Source organism: Podarcis muralis, chromosome 8, assembly GCF_964188315.1.
Source record: "Podarcis muralis chromosome 8, rPodMur119.hap1.1, whole genome shotgun sequence".
Taxonomy (NCBI): Eukaryota; Metazoa; Chordata; class Lepidosauria; order Squamata; family Lacertidae; genus Podarcis; species Podarcis muralis.
The window spans coordinates 20754003-20775965 of NC_135662.1; the positions used below are offsets into that span (position 1 = coordinate 20754003).

Here is a 21963-nt window from a genome sequence, read left to right on the forward strand (position 1 = left end):
GGCCTGCAATCCTAGGGTCCAAGAGGAAGGGGGCATTGCAGAGACTATGGGATAAAGCAGATCTCTGTGTATGAAGCTGGAGAGAGATTTCCTTTCTCAGAGAAGGGGACCTCACTGTTTTGGTCCAGTCTTCACCAACAGTCAGTAGATGTTGGTGAAGGCAAAAAGGAAGCTGATAAAGAGCATGCTGGGTATGATCAGAGGAAGGATCCATGCCATCCCACCTCCTCCAGGGAGGGAAGTCCACCCTCACAGCTGGTACAGCAAATTACATTCACATTGTTCCGAATGGAAGGAAAATTCCTAAAGAAGGCACAGAGACAAATTGCAGGCTCCTTTCACTGTTATTCTGCTGGCATTTGACAAGGCAGTTTGTCCACCTTTGGTGATCAGCTGCCTATAGAATTGGAGCATTAGTGCTCTTGGTGAATCTTCCAGTATTCATCTGTATTTGATGTCAACGAGTCCACTTTCTCTGTACCTTGCATAATCATCTCTGAAATCCACTGAAGAGTGGATTTCATGTTCTTTATTCAGCTCATAGTGGTGAGGAGGAATGGAAGTTCCCCCAGGATGTCTGCTTTATATACATTATTTACACAATGGGCCCCACGTGATTGGCTAATTCTGGGATTCACCTGTAGGCCAATCAGGTTGCGGATTCACTTCCACCTGGAGCTGGATTGGGTGGCTCCTGTGGACCAATCTGACTGCTGCATTCTGAATCCTATTGTTCTAGGACTAATCAGACTGCTGCATTTTGGATCCTATCCAACTCAGTACATAACAATCCCCTTACTCGCCTTTTGCCTAAACTAAAAAGCCCCGACTGCGGCAATCTTTTCTCCACATGTGAATTGCCCTCTCTTTCTGTTTCTCACTTAGAATCCAGTTCCATGTGTGTTCTGTTACAGATACTCATTTAGCTGTGTCTCACTGCGCAGTCTCCTGTCAACCACAATCTCCCTTCCATCTGTACTGGAGACCATCTCTGTAGCATGATGTGAAAGATATGTTAAGCCATTAACACTAGAGAAATCAAAACTCAAAATTGCAAAGGCCCGAAGAGAACTTCTGGTAAAACACAATTATGCTATTAGACTGGAAGAATGTCATAAATATAGACAGCTGTGGGAGAGATCAAGGAAAGAATTTAGTCCATTCTCCTCTTTCGGCAATCAGGGGTTTTTTTCCCCTTTACAGTGATACATCAGGTTACAGATGCTTTGGGTTAAAGACACTTTGGGTTACAAACTCCGCTAACCAGGAAGTGGTTGCTCCAAGTTAAGAACTTTGCCCCAGGATAAGAACAGAAATTGCGTGCCAACGGCGCAGCGGCAGCAGAAGGCCCCATTAGCAAAAGCACGTTTAGGGTTAAGAACCATTTCCTAGAATCATAGAATCATAGAGTTGGAATAGACCACAAGGGCCATCGAGTCCAACCCCCTGCCAAGCAGGAAACACCATGGTTAAGAACAGGCCTCTGGAAAGAATTAAGTTCTTAACCCGAGGTACCACTGTATAGTTAACTTTCCCCTACATGCAAAAATTATTACAGTATATGAATTTTATCAACAGATAGTTTTATCACCAGATACCCCAATGAATGACTCATCTATCATTATGGGGGAATAAGGTGGTGCTCAATCCCACAGCGGGTGGCACTGTGGTCTAAACCACTGAGCCTCTTGGGCTTGCTGATTAGAAAGTCGGCGGTTCGAATCCCCAAGATGGAGTGAGCTCCCATTGCTCTGTCCCAGCTTCTGCCAACCTAGCAGTCCGAAAGCCCGCCAGCGCAAGTAGATAAATAGGTACTGTTGTGGCAGGAAGGTAAACGGTGTGCTCTGGTTTCCGTCATGGTGTCCCGTTGCACCAGAAGCAGTTTAGTCATGCTGGCTACATGACCTGGAAAGCTGTCTGCAGACAAACGCCAGCACCCTCGGCCTGAAGCGAGATGAGCGCCGCAACCCCATAGTTGCCTTTGACTGGACTTAACCATCCAGGGGTCCTTTACTTTTTCATTTACCTCCTCCTCAGTCAAAGAAACTTTACAGTGCCCAGTCTGATTTCTTAGTCAGTTGCTTCACAGATATTTTATGCTTTTTCATCATAATCTTGTAGAACAACGTGGTACTCTGTAGGTGTTTGGTACTAGAACTCTCATTAGCACCAGCCAGCATAGCTAATGCTCAGGGATGATGGGTGTGGTAATCTAAAACATCTGGTAGGGACTAGGTTGTCTAAGCCTAGTCTACAATATTCAACATTATTAATTAATTCAAAGTTCAGTTGGGGGGATTTTTAGAAGCTTCCTTACCAATCAGTCTTGACCGACCAATTGCAAAGTCTTTCTCTGTGCAGATACTGAAGTAGCACATACTGCTAATCTAAAATGGCAGGGCAAAGATTGCCTTTCTTTGAGCTCTGGTACTGGCAAACCAGTGAGAAATGTTAAGTTGAGAAGCAATAACTGGCCCAAAGTCACCCAGTGAACTTAATGGTGTCGTTTGACCCTTTAATTAGTCCCCTTTCCCCTCCTATAAAAACTATGAAAGACACTCTGTGTGTATAAGAGTTTATGCATGCAGAGAAAAAGGACAAGAAAGGGTTACTTTAGGTGTGATTGTCCTTTACCTGCAGCTGGTTAAGTGTGAGTCAGCAAACTTGTCAGTCAGAGAGTGACTCAGCACAATCTAAAATATAAATATCCTTGTGTTTGTAGCACGTTCCACTGGATCCCCACCCCTTGGCTAGAACCAATTCTGTGTTAGAACGTCACAAGGAGGACATTTTGTTGGAAATACATTTTATTAATTTTGCTGTAAACTACCTCAGTCTGTTGGGACAGACTGAGGTAGGGTTACTTTATACTACAGCTGTACAGTATGTTACTGCTAAGCTGAGGAACAGCATTATATTTTGGACTGCCTGTCAGTGAAGGAACTGACCCTACCCAAACTGAGTATTTTCTTTGACAACCGCATCCTGGGTTTTTGCCATTTGCACAATCTGCTGGCGTGTTGAATGGGCACTCTGCACATGCCCCAACACATGGCCGAGTGGGGATTCGAACTCTGGTCTCCCAGGTCCATTCACTACATGGGTAGTGAATATGGGACCTTCTGTGTTCTGTGTTCATTCATTTCCATTCATGCTCTTTGTATGCCGATTTCCCACAAAATAAAATTATGCTGAAAGCAGCTTACAACAAACGAAACAAGACTGCGTTTCAAACAAACAGTTCAAAAACACTTTCATAATGACATAGCAAAACAACAGCAATGACCTACAAGGAAACCACATTTCAATGCTATAAACATGACAAGATTATTTGTTCATGTGCTGATTATGCCATGACCAGTTTGGATTTAAGTTGAGCAAAAATTCTCATGGAGTTTCTATACATCCAGTTTAAGAAACCCCTGGCTCTTTTTTTAGCACTTTCGGCTATTGGCTTCATGATGGGATTTAGCCAGAGTTCTTTAAATGGTGTCAAAAAGCCAGGTTCCACTATTTCTGCTGACATTTGCTTCTGTGAGCTTGGCAGGGGGGTGATGTACTGACGATCTGTGACAGTTTAAAATAAGCTTGTAGATACCATGTTCCGGAGTCGTTTTTCTATCAGCACTATTCCGAAGGAGTTTATTTTCCTCTAGGGGGGAAAAAAAGTAAGATCATTTACCAAAATAAGCCATGAGAGTCCAAGTTCAGTAAATCTAGAAGGCTTTAATCTCAATTTAGTTTGTTTATATTCAAGCAACAACAACAAAAAGCATAAGGACCGGCGGAATACTTATTGCTCCAAAACGTAGCCTGTGTATTGCTTTAGAAAACAATATCTAATTGGCACTGCATTTCAACTGTGCCTCATAAAGCGTGACTGTTTTTATGCCCAGCCTTTCCCTGACTTTTTCCAAGATACTTTATCTTAGCCCTGCATTTGGAACTTCCCCTGCATTGGATTTATCTTGCCATTTTGATTGGCCGCATTCTTTCCAACGTAGTGCCCTTAATTCTCCCCTTACTGGTCCAATTCTGGCTGTGTGTAAAGGGATTGTGCAGCAGCGTTCTCCTAGTTGGGAATGGGCATTGTGTAGCTGACAGTGCAATCATATAAGAACACAATAAAAGCCCTCCTGGATCAGGCCAATGACCCACCTAATCCAGTATCCTGTTCTAACAGCGGCCAACCAGATAGAAGCTTCTGGGAAGTCTGCAAGCAGGACCTGAGCGCTTAGCAGTCTTTCAAATTGTGATTCCCAGCTACTGAGTTGAGGAGCACACTGACATCACCAGTGGAGGTAGAATTATAGAATCATAGAGTTGGAAGGGACTCAATGGTAATCTAGTCCAACCCAACCCCTTGCAATGTCAGAATCTCATATAAAGCATTCATGACCGATGGCCATCCAGGTAGAACAAATCCATCACAGATCACAGCCATTGATCCTCCATGAACTTGTGAATCCTTTTTTTTTTTTTTACTTTTTTAACATTTCATTTATACTTTCCAGATATATACATTTCACTGATCTTACAATCATTCTAACATTTTAGAACCTGACTTCCTTCCCTCTCTTTCTGCAGGTTCCCTTAACTTTATTTTTAATATCTTCTGCATATCCAAATTAACTTAACATATTTATTTATCTTCTTTAAATATATACTCTTATGTAGCTGCGGGTTATTACAACAACCCTGCCTGTGTTTTTATCTGTTTACAATTTATCTGTAAATATTCGATAAACCCTTTCTGTTCTTTTATAAAAAGTTTGTTACCTTGGTTTCTTATTCTTCCAGTAAGTTCCGCCATTTCTGCATATTCCACAAGTTTTCATATCCATTCTTCCTTTGCTGGGACTTGTTTAATCCTCTGTTAAAACCACCTAAGTTGATGGCCATCACTACCTTCTGTGGGAACCAATTCCATGGTTTAACTGCACACTGTGTGAAAAATTCCTTTCTTTGGTCTCTCCTGAATCTTCCGACCTTCACCTTCATTGTATGTCCATGAGTTCTAGGACTCAGCTAGACTGGTAAAGAAAAAGTCATTTATATGTGTTGTATGTGTGATATAACATTGTGCCACTGGATGGCGACATAGAGTCCCATTTTCCTCTACCTGTTTTCCCTGTTTAAATTTACAACTCTTTAAACTGAAATGCTTCTTTGATGTGTCTAGATCCAGTCCTAGTAGGGAAATCACAAATGAGTTAAGTCATAATGATATGGCTGAAATATGATTCCACTGACCTGCAGCATTTTCAGGATTTCGGGAATCTTCCTGACTTGTCACCACCACAGAATTCCAAATCAAGTGTGGTTCGTTGTGTGGCTGTATTGGCTAACATGAAGAACCTCTCCTGTCTCTTTGTAGGCTGTATCTAAAGGGTCATTCAGGAACCGCAGGAAAACAGAGCAGCTTGATATTGCACGGAGCTGACTTCAGTACCAAAGATGCTGACAATGACAACTGCATGTGCAAATGTGCCCTTATGCTAACAGGAGGTAAGTATCAAATGATAAAAAACACTCATAATAAAGGGATGGATGGACCAAAAGATAAATGAATGAATGAATGAATGAATGAATGAATGGAGAAAGAGCTACTTTCTACTGAATCATGATTCTAATCCTTCTAGCCCACTGCTACCAACAGTTTTCCAAAGGGTTTCAAACAGAAGTTCTTTTCGGCTTACTGAGATTCCTTTAGCTAAAGTTTCACTGAAAGTCAATGGGAAATTGGTCTTCCTCCTTAGGGGAAACATCTGCAGGGTTTTAAGGGAGTCTTGTTAAGCCTTGTGAAACCTGGTGTGTTCAAAGTTTTTTTTCTGTTACTGAGCTACCTTCTGCTTCTGTTACTGCTCTCTACCTTCTAAGAAGTGACGAATTGATTTAAATCTTTTTCGTGTTTTTTTTTAAAGAAAGATGCAGGGCCAGAGGTGCAGATAATGGAGACCTGGTTTTGGGTCTCCTGTCTCACAACATTATTGTTCGATTTGGATTGGGACCACAGTATTCATTTATATTCAGTAGATTTGTTTCTGTTCTGGAAATGGGACAAATAAGAGAACACTGGGGATTTCAGTTCCAGTTTCTGATTCTGTCATCTGCCCCTCCCCATGGCTGCTTGTTACAAATGATAGTGGTGATGGTGGGACGGTGGGGGTGTCATCTGATCTCAAGTCACTATCATCTTGGTCTATTATTTATAGCGCCAAACAAAAATAATACCGCTGATGTATTGATAAGAGTCCAATGGGAAATTCACTGGGAATGTTGAGTCAGTAACCAAGATGCCCCCTGTCCAGGGTGATTCTAGACATTTGAAGTGAGTCCTAGTAATTTCTTGTGGAAAGCTTCCAAGTAAGAAAAAGCTATATGGACATATAAGGAGATGCTTTTACCCGTTTTTGTCAGCTGTATGACTAACGATGCTTGACTCATTTTTTTCAGGGCCGGTGCTACTAATTGATTGTGCATAAACATCTTTAAATAGGACATGATGGGTTATTTTTTTTCATGGATTTGCAATGTACAGCCAGCTTCCTGTGAGATAGCACTTTGAGCACTTCACAACACTGAACCGTAGAAAGATCCGTTCAATTCTTTTGTCACAACAAACTGCCTGATAACAAAAAGTGGCTGTGATAACTATGTAATAAAAATAATTCATCTTGTAAAATAATTGTATCTTAGACAGTAGAAAGCCTTATCAGACTTTCTGTTGGTTTTGGCAACACCATAGACAGCCTTTTGATTATGAATTCTATAAAATATACACAAGTTCTGCAGCTATCTTGACAGCCTGGAGGGTTTTGTAGTCTCTGGGAGATGAGCAAAATATTTTATGTGTAGCAAGTGACAAAAGAGATGATCAGAGATGGAGACTGGAATCACCAGAGATTAAAAACTACAACTGGAAAGCCACAATTTATTCTGTACTGTTGTTAAATGTTTTAGCACCAAAGTCCCTTGAGGAAAGTTTGAAGGAGCTGGGGATATTTAGCCTGGAGAAGTAATTAAAAAGTGACACGATAGACATCTTCAAATAATTGAAGGGCTGCCACAGAGATTACAGAATCATAGAGCTGGAAGGACCACAAGGATCATCGAGTCCAACCCCCTACAATCCAGGAATCTTTCACCCAACGTGGGGCTCAAATCCACAGCCCTGAGATTAAGAGTCTCACACTCTACCAACTGAGCTGTGATAAAGCAGGTTCATTTTATGTTGCTTCAAAGGATGGGACCTAAAATAACTGGATTGAATTACAAACATGTGATTTTGACTAGACATTGAGTAGAACTTAGGAACATAGGAAGACATTCTGAAATGAAACATATTTGATCTTGTTATAGGATTAATGCAGCAAATGTGTATAAAACTAATTGGAATATTCAAGTGCAACGTCCCATCACTGCAAAGATTTCTGCTTGTGCAATGGGATTTCTGCCCCCCCTCTCCTCCCCATTTACCCTACCCAGATCTGCTCCGGAGGACTGGGGGGATCTCTAGGACAAATCTGGGTGATGCACAGCAGGAGGAGAGATCATTTGTCAAGTCAACACTTGATTTAAAGACTAAGAAATATCAAGGCCAAAGGGAGAAGATTTTGGGTGGAATTCAGTCTTGTGCGAAGGTGTTTGCTCCATCAGCACAAACATTTCTGCTTGCCAGATGGAACAATCTCCCAGCCCTCCCAAGCAGACTTGGGGAGGGTGTTGGGGAGGAGAGAGGGGAAAGTCCCATTGCACTGGAGAGACTCATTATGTTGGCTTCCGCCAGCTCAACAACTTGGTTGAATTTCTCTTTCCAGCATGATGTGGAACAGTGGGCTTCAAGTTTGGCCAAACTTTAAAGCTCTGTGTAGAAAACTCTATAGTTAATGCTCTGATCCTTCTAGGTAGTATTCCAAAAGCCGTTATTTATTTTGCATCTAAAATGTTTGCATGCCATTCATGCAATCATTTGATAGGCTGGGTGGAACCCAAAGAGGTAATTATGGAAGGCCAAGCAAGATTTAGAGCAGGTAGATCTACCACAGTCTATTGCTGTGTGCTGGCATACCTGGCTCAGAGGTTTGCAACAGGATATAAAAGGTCCCTTGATGCAGCTTTTGTTGACCTGTTATGATCATAATAATTACCTACAGTGCTGTGGAGTGTATACAGATTGCAAAAGTAGAGCAGTCTGTTTCCAAAAAGGTTTACAATCTTCACTGAACCATCAAAACAGGTCTTTTTCATTGAAAACCCGTAGAGCACATTTATTATTAAGACAAGGCCATATTTAAGGCCATTTGCATATTGAGATCACATTTAAATGCTGCGGTGGCTGGTGCACATTGTCAATGGTAGGACGGAAGGCAGAGGGAGCCACCGTAGGCAGAGACAGAGCCAGTGGCAGGCAGAGCCAAGTCATTCTAGTTTTGCCCCCTCCTTCTTTCATGTACAACACTGAGACTTAGAAGGAAGAAAGTGACAGGCAATTTCAGCCCCTGGACTGGTTTGTAAGTAGGAAGGGAGGCAGGAGAAGGCTAGCTGAGGGCAGACCATAAATGGACCAGCCTCCACAGTTATGGAGCCAATGTCCATAGAGTTCGTAGGCATATAGTTACAGGACATTGAACTGTTGTGTTTTACATTGCCTGTTGCATGTGTGGATGTGCTAAATGCTGAGCTGTATGTTATCATAAGGGACGCGGGTGGCACTGTGGGTTAAACCACAGAGCCTAGGACTTGCCAATCAGAAGGTCGGTGGTTCGAATCCCCGCGACGGGGTGAGCTCTCGTTGCTCAGTCCCTGCTCCTGCCAACCTAGCAGTTCGAAAGCATGTCAAAGTGCAAGTAGATAAATAGGTACCGCTCTGGTGGGAAGGTAAACGACGTTTCCGTGTGCTGCTCTGGTTCACCAGAAGCAGCTTAGTCATGCTGGCCACATGACCCAGAAGCTGTACACCAGCTCCCTCGGACAATAAAGCGAGATGAGCGCCACAACCCCAGAGTCGTCCGTGACTGGACCTAATGGTCAGGGGTCCCTTTACCTATGTTATCATAATGGGTGGCTTTTTTTAAGGAACAGACATACAAAACAAAAATGTACTTTTTCATAGGATCTAAGCAAAGTTCTGTGTTTGTGTGTGTGTGTGTGAGAGAGAGAGAGAGAGAGAGAGGGAGAGGGAGAGGGAGAGGGAGAGGGAGAGGGAGAGGGAGAGAGAGAGTTATGCACATGCAGGCAGCCAGTTTAACCTGAACTTGGGGACATAAACACAACATTTCTACTGAAAACTAGTTCATCAGTGTTCTGTGCATTCATCACTTTCTGGCTGCACTGTCAATGTATGTGCCCATGAGCCATCACAGACCTAATACCAGAGATGGAGCAGTCATATTATCCAATGGCCCATCAAACAGACATTATCAATAGTAAGTCTATGCCTTCAGATGCCAGTCTTTTCATGTAGACTAGGCGAACTCCAGCAATGTGCATACATGAGTGAACTAGTTCAGAATCATCCGAAAAATGTTTTGTTTTGTTTTGTTGGATGGATTTCCAAGCTACCCAACAGCAAGTGTGGTGCAGTGGTTAAGAGCGGTAGTCTCGTAATCTGGGGAACCGGGTTCACGTCTCCGCTCCTCCACATGCAGCTGCTGGGTGACCTTGGGCTAGCCACACTTCTCTGAAGTCTCTCAGCCCCACTCACCTCACAGAGTGTTTGTTGTGGGGGAGGAAGGGAAAGGAGAATGTTAGCCGCTTTGAGACTCCTTTGGGTAGTGATAAAGCGGGATATAAAATTCAATTCCAAATCCAATCTCTAGTTGTGGAACTTTCTGCCTCAGAAAGAGAAAGATAGAAACCAGCTTGAAGACAAAAGATTGTAAACCGCAGTGTCCCTATTTTCCAGGGATGTCCCTGGTTTAGAGAAGCCATCCTGGTTTCTGATTTGTTCCTGGAATATCCTGCTTTTTCCTTAGGACGTCCCTATTTTCATTGCAAAAATGTTAGAAGGTATAGTAGGATGTCCTTATTTTCTTTGGAGAAATGTTGGAGGGTATGGAGTTATTTGACTCCCGAGCTGTCTGAAGGCAATCTTGTATAGGGAAGGTTTTTAAAAAAATGTTTAATGTTTTATTGTGTTTTTATATATGTTGGAAGCTGCCCAGAGTGGCTGGGCAACCCAGTAAGATGTGTGGGGTATAAATAGTAAAATTATCATTATGGAATGGGATGTCCCTATTTCCATCAGAGAAATGTTGGAGGGTATGCTGTGGTTCCAATAAATAAAGACATATTTTTAGTTAGGAATATTGAATTAAAATCAGCAGATGCTCAACTAGTAATCTAAACAGAAGGATGAGGATTTAGAAACATCAGTAGAATAATTTCTTGCTCTCCCCTTACAGGTCCATAAAAAGCAAACCTTGATTGTTTTAGGCCAGTATAATTTCTGGTATGAATGAATAAATGTTTACTGTTGAAATGATTGAAGCCATTGGCCATAACAATATTTGAAGTGTTTTTAAAACAACAAAATAAAAAAAAATTCTAGAATGATAGAACCACCAAGAACAATGCGAAATCCTTCCAGTTATATTGAATCATTCTGGCAGTATAATTAATATCTCTAGGGATGAAATGGACCAGCTCAGCAGCTGATTGCAATTCTATCTAGTCAATCATTAGCTGTATGAGAAAAAATCAGAGATTTGTAGGGGAGATGGCTGCAATTCGGATGTGGATTAATTTAACAGGCTGCAATTCCTCTTTCCCCGTTTTATCTGTGCAGTTATCTGCCAGTCTACTGTTGCTGGGCTGGGGATAGCGCCATAAGTAGAGTTTAAAAAAGACCAGTCCTCACATTATTCTCCAGAATAAGTTGCAGTTGCTGCTTAGCAGAAATCGAACCTTTGAGGCAATGGCAACTTTTAAACACTTGAAACTATGTGGAAAATATGGAGATCTGTCCTGTAGCCAGATCAGCAGGAAGGCAGGAAGTTAGTATCCTGGGACCTGTTTCAGCATTTGCTGACTTTTGTCTTGGTTCATACCTACATACATATATATATATATATGTTCCAACATATATATATATATATGTTCCAACTCAAACAATGCTTTTCCAGTGAAGATGCTTCACACATTCAGCTGAGAGATCAAGTGATATATATATATATATATATATATATATATATATATCACTTGATCTCTCAGCTGAATGTGTGAAGCATCTTCACTGGAAAAGCATTGTTTGAGTTGGAACTGCATGAGATACAGGTTTTCTCTGAGGGGATTAAACTGTGATAGCTCATCCAAGCAAACGAGCAATGATTTGATGAGGCAGTCAAGAAGGGATAAACAACACATGTTTGTGTGAGCTGGACCACATAGATAAAGCGTAATAGACATGTCTCCAGTACCCTATAAATGAGACCCCACTTAATTGTGCAAGTCAGGCGGGAGTCCTTAAATGTGGTACGTACTTTAGCAGATCGTTCCTGTAGGCATAATTTAGGTAGTCTGTCATGTAGGGCTGCTTTGGGATTACACAGTGTTTAGGTTGCCTTGCTCAGAAAAGAAAAATATCCCCAAAGAAAGTCTGTCTTTCATGCTATGATGGTTGTTGTGAAGTAGAATGGTAATAGATACCACTTTCCTGCTCCATACTCCTGACAGTGTAAATGGAGCTGAGAGTCGCTTATGTGTTCCAGCCTCAGCTCTGGAAAGGGGGGGGGGGGCGAATCGAGGATTAGATTTTTCCATGTTTAGCTTTGTCTTAAATTTCTGCAAGATTATGCTCTTGTTACAGTCAAACATCAGCTGTGCTGCTTTCTTTTTCTTTGGTTATTAGCCCCTTAGGTATAGCTTTGTAATCAAAGAGAGGTCAGCTGTATCAAAATAGCAGAATGCCAGAATGTATTTGGCAATGATCCTTCCCCAAAGATCTTGTTATGAAGTGTTACTTCGGGGGTGGGGAGCCTACAAAGTATTGTTCAAAAAAAATAATAATGCAAGAAATTACTTTGCAAGGCTCAAGTCATAAATTCACTCTGGTCGAAATGCAGAGTCGAGTAAACCTTGGAGCTATGCGCTGATCATTGTTACCACTGGTTAAAAAAGAAAAAAGAAAACAAGGGCTCCTTTCCTTTGGATGGAATGCAGAGGACCAGATCTGCTGACAAAGTGCACAAGCCTCATGGGAAGCACATTCTGCCCACACAAAAAAAAGAAATTTGTGTTTAATTCCCCTGCATCTCCAGAGATAGGACGGGAATCCTTGAACACCAAAGGTGTCTTTTATTATTTTTATTATTCTTTCTTCCCCCCCCCCCCAAAAAAAAGTTAGTAAGCATTTCAGTTTGGAAGACGCCGTGTTGTTCCGTGGAGTCAAAGAAATCTCACACCGCTCTGCTAACTGTGTGTGCTCAGTTTTGATTGTTACTTGGCTCTGCTAGGCTCCCCTGCAGATGCTTCCAGCAGGTTCACAGATGCTGTGTTGCTGCACAACACAAGCAACCTCTAGTTTAAATGGAACAAAAGGTGCAGACTGGCTTCCTTCCCCTTTGGGAGAAGGGGAGATCTCTTTATTTCACTATTAGCCTTCAACCCCCAAAGCACAAACCTAAGCTGTCCTGCTATACTGTATACTCCTTTCAAAAAAGGGACTTTTGTAATGAGTAAAGCCATGCTTCTGATATATTGCTTTGCTTCAGAATTCTTGTCTTGCAGGTCCTTCTGCACTGTGCTTTGTAGAAGGAACAGTTTGTCTGAGGGCCAAACTAGATTTGATGTGAGTGGGAACCATGATAGTTTTTAAATTTGGTAAAAAGCAGCCAGGTGGGTTTGGATTCAGTCTGCTTTGCTTGGATGAAAATGTCCCCAAACTGCTATCAGCAATGGAGATAACCTACATCCATACATTAAAAGCACTTTAATAATACTGTGAGAAGATTGAAGCATCCTGGGAACGGTAGTTTGTTAAGGGTGCTGGGAATTATAGTTCTGTGAGGTCATCACCTTTAACATCCTAGAGTTTTCAGGATGTTCCATGACTCTTAAAGTGGTAATGGTGATGATAAAGTGGTGCCTTGCAAGACGAAATTAATTCGTTCTGCGAGTTTTTCGTCTTGCGATTTTTTCGTCTTGCGAAGCACGGTTTCCCATAGTATTAACGGTTTTAAGAAAAAGGAAACAAACTTGCAAGACGTTTTCGTCTTGCGAAGCAAGCCCATAGGGAGATTCGTCTTGCGAAGCAACTCAAAAAACGAAAAACTCTTTCGTCTTGCGAGTTTTTCGTCTTGCGAGGCATTCGTCTTGCGAGGTACCACTGTACTCAATGTTATAGATAGTTTTTCCTGCCACCTAAACAGCAGCTTCCAATGGGGGTGCAGAGTTTTAGCTTAGCGAGATGAATTAATATCCCCTCCCTAGCACTACAGCTGCAAGTCAAGTGAAATTGCTTCCACGGTGGCTGCTTTTAACCAAAGGAAAAGATTTCAGGAGATCCGGTCAGAGATCTCCCACACACTATTTAGCTTGGCTCTTAGAGTGACCGCTGAAACGTTACCTAAACTGAAATTCAAGGCTAATGTGGGGGTTCCTTTTCAGGTGACCAGCTTTTAAGGGTAGCCCAATTTTTTTTGGAAAGAGTACTAACAGTTCTCACAGGAGTTTCACATATCCCTTATTGATTTGCTTGGAAAAAGGGGTTGGGGGGTGGGAGGAAGGAGAATTGTAAGTAATATGAGGTGGGGAAGGAACGTCCACATTATTTTATTCTCTCATCAATGTACATGGCGAGTCCCTGCCACAAATCTGCTGACAATCTAAATTTCATTGGCGCCGGTTGGGGGGTACCAAAGAGGGCAAAAAGGAGTGGATTTAAGAAACAACAGAAAGAAAGGGTGAGTGGGTAAAACAGTGGTGTAGCGTGGGGGTGCAGGGGGGGCCGGCCGCACCGGGCGCAACATCTGGGGGTTAGGGTTAGGGGGCGCAAATCCAGAGGTTAGGGGGCGCAAATCCACGGGTTAGGGGGTGCAAATTACTTGCCTTGCCCCGGGTGCTGACAACCCACGCTACGCCACTGGGGTAAAACCAGTGTTAACAAGGCTTTTATGCATTTACAGTGGACGCTTGGGTTGCAAACGTGATCTGTGCGGGAAGCATGTTCGCAACCCGCAGTGCAGTCAACGTCTGCACATGTGTGGGTCGCAATTCGGCGCTGCTGCACATGTGCAAAGTGCGATTTAGCACTTCTGCGCATACGCAAGTGCCAAAACCTGAAAGTAACCTGTTCCGGTACTTCTGGGTTCAGCGCGGTGCGCAACCTGAAATCACGCAACCCAAAGTGTCTGTAGCCCAAGGTATGACTGTATTTATTTATAAAAGCAGCTATATACCACCAATTCATACAATATAACAAGGCAGTGTATAATAATTTATACGACAAAGTATAAACACCATATAAACAGTACAAAATGATTAAGGTGACTGGCTGATCAAAAAAATTATACTGTTGCATAGGCCTGTCTTCAAGAGATGCCTGAAAGTCAATAGCAAGCATACCTGCTGAATCTCTGCTGGCAGAGTATTCCACAGCATGATCCTGGTAACACTAACTGCTCGACTTCTACGGGAGGTCAGTCAGGCCTCTGAAACATGGGGGTTGAATGGGATAGCCTCCAAAGTCCCTTACAAGCCCATGATTCTATGCCTGCAAACATATCATCAAGGGTGACCAAGTGATAGAGGATCTGGAAACCAAGACTTATATAAGGTTTCCAGATTTTTTTCAATGAATCCGGGGACACTTTTCAACTTCCATGGATTTTGTATGGGGACTGATTTGTAAATCCGGGGACCGTCCCCGGGAAACAGGGACTTCTGGCAACCTGACCTTATGAGGAATGGTTGAAGGCATTGGTTATGTTTAGCCTGGAGAACAGAAGAGTGAGAGGTGTCATGATAGCCATCTTCAGGTATCCGAAGGGAGCAGACAAGAAAGGAGATTCCAACTACAGTGGTACCTCGGGTTAAGAACTTAATTCGTTCTGGAGGTCCGTTCTTAAACTGAAACTCTTCTTAACCTGAGGTACCACTTTAGCTAATGGGGCCTCCCGCTGCCGCTGCGTGATTTCTGTTCTCATCCTGAAGCAAAGTTCTTAACCTGAGGTACTATTTCTGGGTTAGCAGAGTCTGTAACCTGAAGCATCTGTAACCTGAAGCATCTGTAACCCAAGGTACCACTGTAAACATTCGGAGGAACTTTCTGGTAGTAAGAGCTGTTTGACAGTGGAATGGACATATGGAAAGTGGTGGGCTCTCCCTTGCTGGAGGTTTTTAAGCAGAGGTTAGATGGCTATCTGTCAGGGAATCTTTGGCTGTGATTCCTGCATTGCAGGGGGTATGATTTGATTTAGAATAATAGAATTTTAGAGTTGGAAGGTACCCTAAGGGTCATCTAGTCCAACCCCCTGCAATGCACAAAGTTCTGCCTTGCTCAAACTGTGCTAGTAAAGTGATATGCTGCTTCCCTGTATTCTAATTAAAACAAGTTGAGTTTGTTTGAGTGAGTGTCATCGAGAATAAGAGTCTGCAAATGTTTGTTTCTGAATGATTTATTTAGCCATTGTTTACCTCTTTAAAGTTTGGCTACAAATATTTAAACAACCCAAAAAAAATATTCAGAGGGCAAAACTTGATCTCACATAATTTTATGCTTTCAAGAAGGAAATGTTGTGATCCCCCACAAACACGGCTGGAGCATGTATGCTTCTTAATTAAGGAAAGAAACAAGCTTCCCTGTTAAAAAAAATCTTTGCAGTTCTTTCATACATTTAGGGAGCAAGCCTATGGCAAGATTCACTGGGATGAGCAGTTTAGGATGCAGTGGATCTCTGGCCCAGCTGATCAAGTCCCCGGCCCTGCTTAGGCTGAAAATATGGTGGTGTAACTTGCTCATCCTGCCTCAGCCAGGACTCAGCTGGCTGAACCAAAGCTGGCTGAGCTGATTCAAGCATAATTCACCCAAAAAGGGCATTCCAAGGGCGTAGCAGGGGCAGAACCATGGACTTAGCTGGATCCTAACCCCATTCAGTTTGGTCACGTGGCCTGGCAGCCCAGCATAAGAACTCTATTCCATAAGTTTAGAGACAATGACCTGAATGAATAGATTTGCAGATGCACCCATGAAAATCTATCAGCTTATAGAAATGCATGCGCGTTGGGTGTCAGTGTTGTGAAATGACTACAAAATAAGATGTTAAGAAGTCAAACAAATGGAAGGATGTCTTGTTCAGTGTCATTTGATCTAGAATCAACTCTGATTATAGGCAAGGACCCAAAATTTAGCTGCTGTCAAGGGTTTGCAATATCCGCTGGAATAGTTGTTCCTTTCTTTTTGAGAAGCGGACCTGTATGCCACATAACAAAATATTTTTTGAAAATTCCCTCACTTTCAGAAACTGTCTGCTGTTTGGTACAGAGTACTGCTATTCCTATTTCTATCATTATGACTGTTTTTTATGTAGCCACTCATGCAGTTCTAAGAATCCCAACCTCAAAATATTTCTTCTTTTTCAAAAAAGAAGAAGAAGAAACTCAAAACATGGCCTCCACGGCTTTTACCAAGTTGGATTCTACACATTTGCCAGCCAGTGTGATGTTGCAAGCCAAAGTGAGCATGCTTAGTTGGTGTATGTTCTAATGGTTTTGTTCTTAATGATTTCAGGATGGTGGTTTGATGCCTGTGGGCCTTCCAATCTCAATGGAATGTTCTACTCTGCTGGGCAGCACCATGGAAAAATAAATGGAATCAAATGGCACTACTTCAAAGGCCCCAGTTATTCATTACGTTCCACAACTATGATGATCCGGCCCTTAGACTTTTAAACGCACCAAGCAAAAGCAAGAACAATGTGCAGTATAGCTACCATATTCTGAAGAACTTCGTATGTGACCTTCAGAAGCAGAGGGTGAGGACTTCCTGAAAGCATCAAATGGCAGCTGCCCATCAGTACTCAGATCTTCCCTGTCACAGGCTGCAGTAAACGGACACAAGTCACCACCCAACACACCAGGATGCAGATGACACTGTGGTTGTTTGGACTAGCGAAGGTGTTTATTGCGATAGATCAGTGGACAACATTACGGTTTGGTTGCCACAAATGAACCTAATACTTTTGAGCAGAAGCTTGTTTGCTTGTACAAAACTGCCAGATTAAACTAGATGAAATTTTGTAAAGCAGAAATACATCATCATCATCATCACCACCATCATCATCATCCGTGGAGAAAAGGATGCTTGTCAGTGAAGGAAATAGCACAGAATCTATGCAAAAAAAAAGCACAACCGATATTTATTTTAATTGGTACACGTGCCTTAAAAAAGAAACACAAAGATGGTCATTCAAAGCGTTGCTTGGTATCAGCAAACACCATTTAGATGGATAACGTCTCTTTAATGTAGGATCAATATGGTATGTTGGAGCAATTTCTCATTAAGTCGGTTTCAAATGTGAAACATGCCCCCAATAAAGAGACTGTGAATCATGATGGAGAGAGAATGATAAGAGCAATATGCAGAGAGTTGTCAATGGTTCTGCATGGCTGGGGTGAATGTAGGTAATCCTGATAATTGGCATAATCCTTCAACTGGGATTTATAGCATGATAACAAAAGAAAGCAGGGATTTTTCTTTCTGACTGTTACGGCTCTGGCCTCTAGCAAATGAAGTCTGAATGTCAAACCCAGATATTTTGTAAGGTGAAATAAAGGTTATTTTGCAAATGGAATTTCCTTTGAAATATACAGCATGGATGCAGATGGCGTAACCACATATTCCAACTGGATTTGGTTCATGAAGCAGTGTTTTGTTGTTGTTTTTGCATGTGCACATTTTAGAGTTAATTACTTCTGAATTGCTTTTAGACCTTCATTTCTTCTCTATGTTATTCATCCTTAATCTGCAAAATAAGTTAAGCAGGAGACTATCAGTTCTTTGCTGTGCTTCAGTTACTGCTGTGAAATAGTAAATACAGGAGAACTAAGGGAATACTTACAGTTATGTATTGTAATTGCAGTGGGCATGGGCACAGAGTAGCCAAAGTTAAAGGCATTAATTTCAGTGGGAAAACTAAGCCTATGCGTAACTCTTTTATTTGAAATGAATGGGACTTAAAAGTGCTCATCTGAATCATGTCCCATACGTAGGGCTGCAATAAACGTGTAGCTTTCGGTAGTTGTATGGAAGGGGTTTGTTGTGCTCTAGTACTACAATGTTGATTCCTGAATAACTTGCCTCCAATGTATGCACTTCTAGAATTTCATGTGCTTCCTTGTGTACATTGTCGACCAGCTCAGACAGACATATGGCCCAAGGGAAACGCACCTATGCTTCATTAATGTAACTCATGTGCATGAAAGATCTCATACATAGGAAGTTGCCTTATACAGGTCCCTCTAGTTCAGCACTGCTTCTGTGCAGACTATCGATATCTTTCTAGGGTTTTAGATGTGAGTTTCCCCCAGTTCTACCTGCAGATGTCAGGTATTAAACCATGTACAGTACTCTGCCACAGAGCTTGTGGTCCTTCTCTTGCAGAAATGGGTGAGATAACCATTCACACGTAAAAATTAGGCTCATTCCATTATTTTTGAGAGCCATCCTTTTTAAGAAAATGGGGATCAGAGAAAGCTGACCGGCCATACATTTGTATGTGCAACTATCTGGTCCACATCCAATATTATTTGCTCAGTTGGCATTCATCTATGTGCATTTTCAGAATACATAGGAACTTATCAGGTCCACAAGACTTCAGAGCTCCAGTGCGCATGAGAAGTTAAATGGGGAAACCAATGTGAATGGGAACTCAAGGAACCCGCAGTAAAATCTTCTGTGTGATGGGAACTTGTGTGCATGTGTGGCACTGAGCAAATGCTATCAACAAAGCATGGGACGTGCGCTGCACACATTCCTTATGTATGTGCAGATTGGGTTTTTTTTCAGCTATCAAGGTATCATTATCCGAGCTTTTCTATGCCATGAGAAGTATCTGAGTGAGGAAGGATCATCTTATGGGGGAAATCATTTACAAATCAGCATCTCAGGAAGTCCTTGTTGTAAGAACACCGTGTCCGGCATTGTTCAACAAGTCTCACTCTGACTTTCAACTGTGTTTCATATATCATTATAGGTGTACTTTAGGAGTGGCTAACCTGTGGGCTGCAGACCACATCTGGTCCTCCAAGAAGTTTTATTTGTGCCCCCTCATCACACACACCCGTTAAATGGGACAGGCCACTAGCCATGATGGCTATATTCTGCCTCCATAGTTGGAGATAGTAATGTTTCTGAATACCAGTTGCTGGAAACCATAGGAAGGGAGAGTGCTCTTGTGCTCAAATTCTGCTTGTGTGTATCTCACAGGCATCCAGTTGTCCACTGTGAGAGCACCATGCTGGACTAAATGGGCCATTGGGCTGATCCAGCAGGCTCTTTTAAGTTTGATGTCCTCCACCACTCCTGAAGACAACAGGCTAACATAGGAAGTGCAGGGCAGGCTGTGGTGTAGACACATTGCTCTGACTTCCGACACAGTCAATCCCTCACGCTCAGCCTCTGTCACTTGAGATGACCACCTCACTGTGTCTAATGTTTGATATATTTTTAACTGTTGAATCACTGCAAATTATTTTATAGCAAGTGATTCAGAAATGGAAATGAATAACTAATAAATAAACAGTAGTGGAATCTGGCCCTGTTGAAATGAGCACACAGTTGGGTTGCTCTGAAGCGTGAGCCTCTTTCTGAAGGAAATAAAAAATGTTCAACAAGTTTTTCTAATGTTGTGCTTAAGAAAGTTGACTACCCACCCACTTCATAGCTTGCTTTGCTTCCATTTATGGGAATGATGAAGCTTGCACAGGTTTCCTACTGAAAACCTGGAAGTACAAGGGGGTGACCACAGGATTATTTGTAACCATGATGGCTCCATGTCTCTCAAGTTTAGAAGGTCTTTTGTATTGATGTATCCGTATGTATTTTTCTTTGCATTATCCTGCCTGAAGGGTTAGTTTGTTGTGTTCCAACTTGTTCTTTGCTCAGTGGTTCCTTCATACTTCTGGTTTCTCTCTCATTCCAGCAGTCTTCATTTAAGTCCAAAAAGTGTGCTACTTCTCAAAAAATCTTTTTTTTTTTTTTTTAAGTCTCCAAATCAGGAATGCCATCGTGTAGATCGTATTGCAAAGGACAATTAAAAAAACAACAACCATAAAGGAAAAGATATGTCAAAACACAAGCATGATATTTACTGTTTATTTATCTCAGTTTGAACAAATGGGAACATGGTTTCCTATCCTTTATAATAAAACATTTAAAACACATTGGTTGGCTCCGTGTTTTGCTGTCTTTGGAGTGTACATTCTTGTGGTAGCCCACATTTGAGAGGAGGGAAAACCTAAGTAGAACAATATTCAGAAGTTCAGGCTGGCGATCTGAGGGCTGAGAAGATCAAGCCTCTTTGACACTACTAGAACTTGAAGACATCCAGTGAAGCTGGTTCATAGAATCATAGAATCATAGAGTTGGAAGAGACCACAAGGGCCATCGAGTCCAACCCCCTGCCAAGCAGGAAACACCATCAGGTTGTTGGAAGATTCAGGAAAGACAAAAGGAAGTACTTCTTCACACAGCACCAAGGTAAACGATGGAATGCAGTCCCACAAAAAGTAGTAATGGGCACCAACTTGGATGGCTTTCAGAGAGGATTGGGCAAATTCATGGAGGATAAGGCTGTAAATATGTTCCAATATGCCCCTGCATGCCAATTGCTGGGCATCCCTGTCGCGCCAGTGCTGGGGGAGGAAAAAAACTTTAACATGTAGCAGAGTTCCCCAAAAATAGACCGGAGGCAATTAATATTTCATTCAACAGAGCTTTTACTTTCATCTGAAGGCAAATGAGCATAATGGTCACAAATCCAGTACATTCAGGATTGGCACAGTCCATAAAAAATCAAGTTGCAGCACTTACAAAAATTTATAACAAGACTAAACCTTAACACTAAGCATACTATGTACAGAACACCATACCAAAAAGAAGAGAAATAGAAAGTAAAACCCAGGCTCCTTCTGGCTTATATTTATAATCAACATGACCTTAATTGGAAGAGATAAGAGAACCAGTTCAAGCCAGCTGTACTCAGCTTCTCTGAAGGTATAACCCAAACAATCATGAACCTTCTGCTTGCTTCTTTCACACAGAGGAGCTTCCAGAATTCTCTTGTATTAGTTAGAATAGGAAAGATCTCTATACATCAGATCAATACTTTCGGTACTAAGAAATGAAACCTGACAATCCCAAGTGGAGACAGGGCTCAAGCACTCAGCTTCTGCTTTCAGGCTCCCCCTAGGCATCTGATTGGCCACTATGAGATCAGAGTGAAGGACAAGATGAGCCATTGGCCTGATCAAGGAGGCTCTTCTTATGATCTAAAAGCACTTCACAATTTTTTTTAAAAAAAAGAAATATTCTGTCTCTTGCTAACAAACGATACAATTCCATTTCTTGCTGGTTCCTACCAGCTGATTACTACACAACTTCATTTGGATTTGGATTTCCTTTCTAATGACTCATTTTCCTTTGGGCCATCTTTGTATGAAATGGAATTACTTGTTTCTTCTTCCCTAATGACTTTTTATTCATTAATCACTCTCTGGTTTATGAAGCCTGGCAGTGGCCAGCCTCAATTAGCTCGAATTCTTTTACCAGATCCCAGCGATTGTTTCATATATGTAGCTCAAGGATGGAAGGAGTATTTTCAACATCTCTTTGTAACAGATTTATCCACTTTTTTCTTCAGGGAAGTTAAGCATAATTAGACTTCTTTCTTGTATACATTCAAGCCAGCCTAGCTTAAAGCGGGGGTTGGGGGTGGGAGCCAGTACAAAAGACATAGGGGAATG

At 41.9% G+C, this 21963-nt stretch overlaps 1 protein-coding gene across 1 annotated transcript in view; it reads left to right on the forward strand.

Annotated features, from left to right (window-relative positions):
• The window catches only part of ANGPT1 (angiopoietin 1), a 144505-nt gene extending 124123 nt beyond the window's left edge, over nucleotides 1-20382 (forward strand). The window contains exons 8-9 of the mRNA XM_028736293.2: nucleotides 5378-5508; nucleotides 16730-20382. Of these exons, the coding sequence (XP_028592126.2) occupies nucleotides 5378-5508; nucleotides 16730-16890 (292 nt within the window). The 3' untranslated portion in view covers nucleotides 16891-20382. The remainder of the gene's footprint in view (nucleotides 1-5377; nucleotides 5509-16729) is intronic.
• Nucleotides 20383-21963: the final 1581 nt, after the last annotated feature.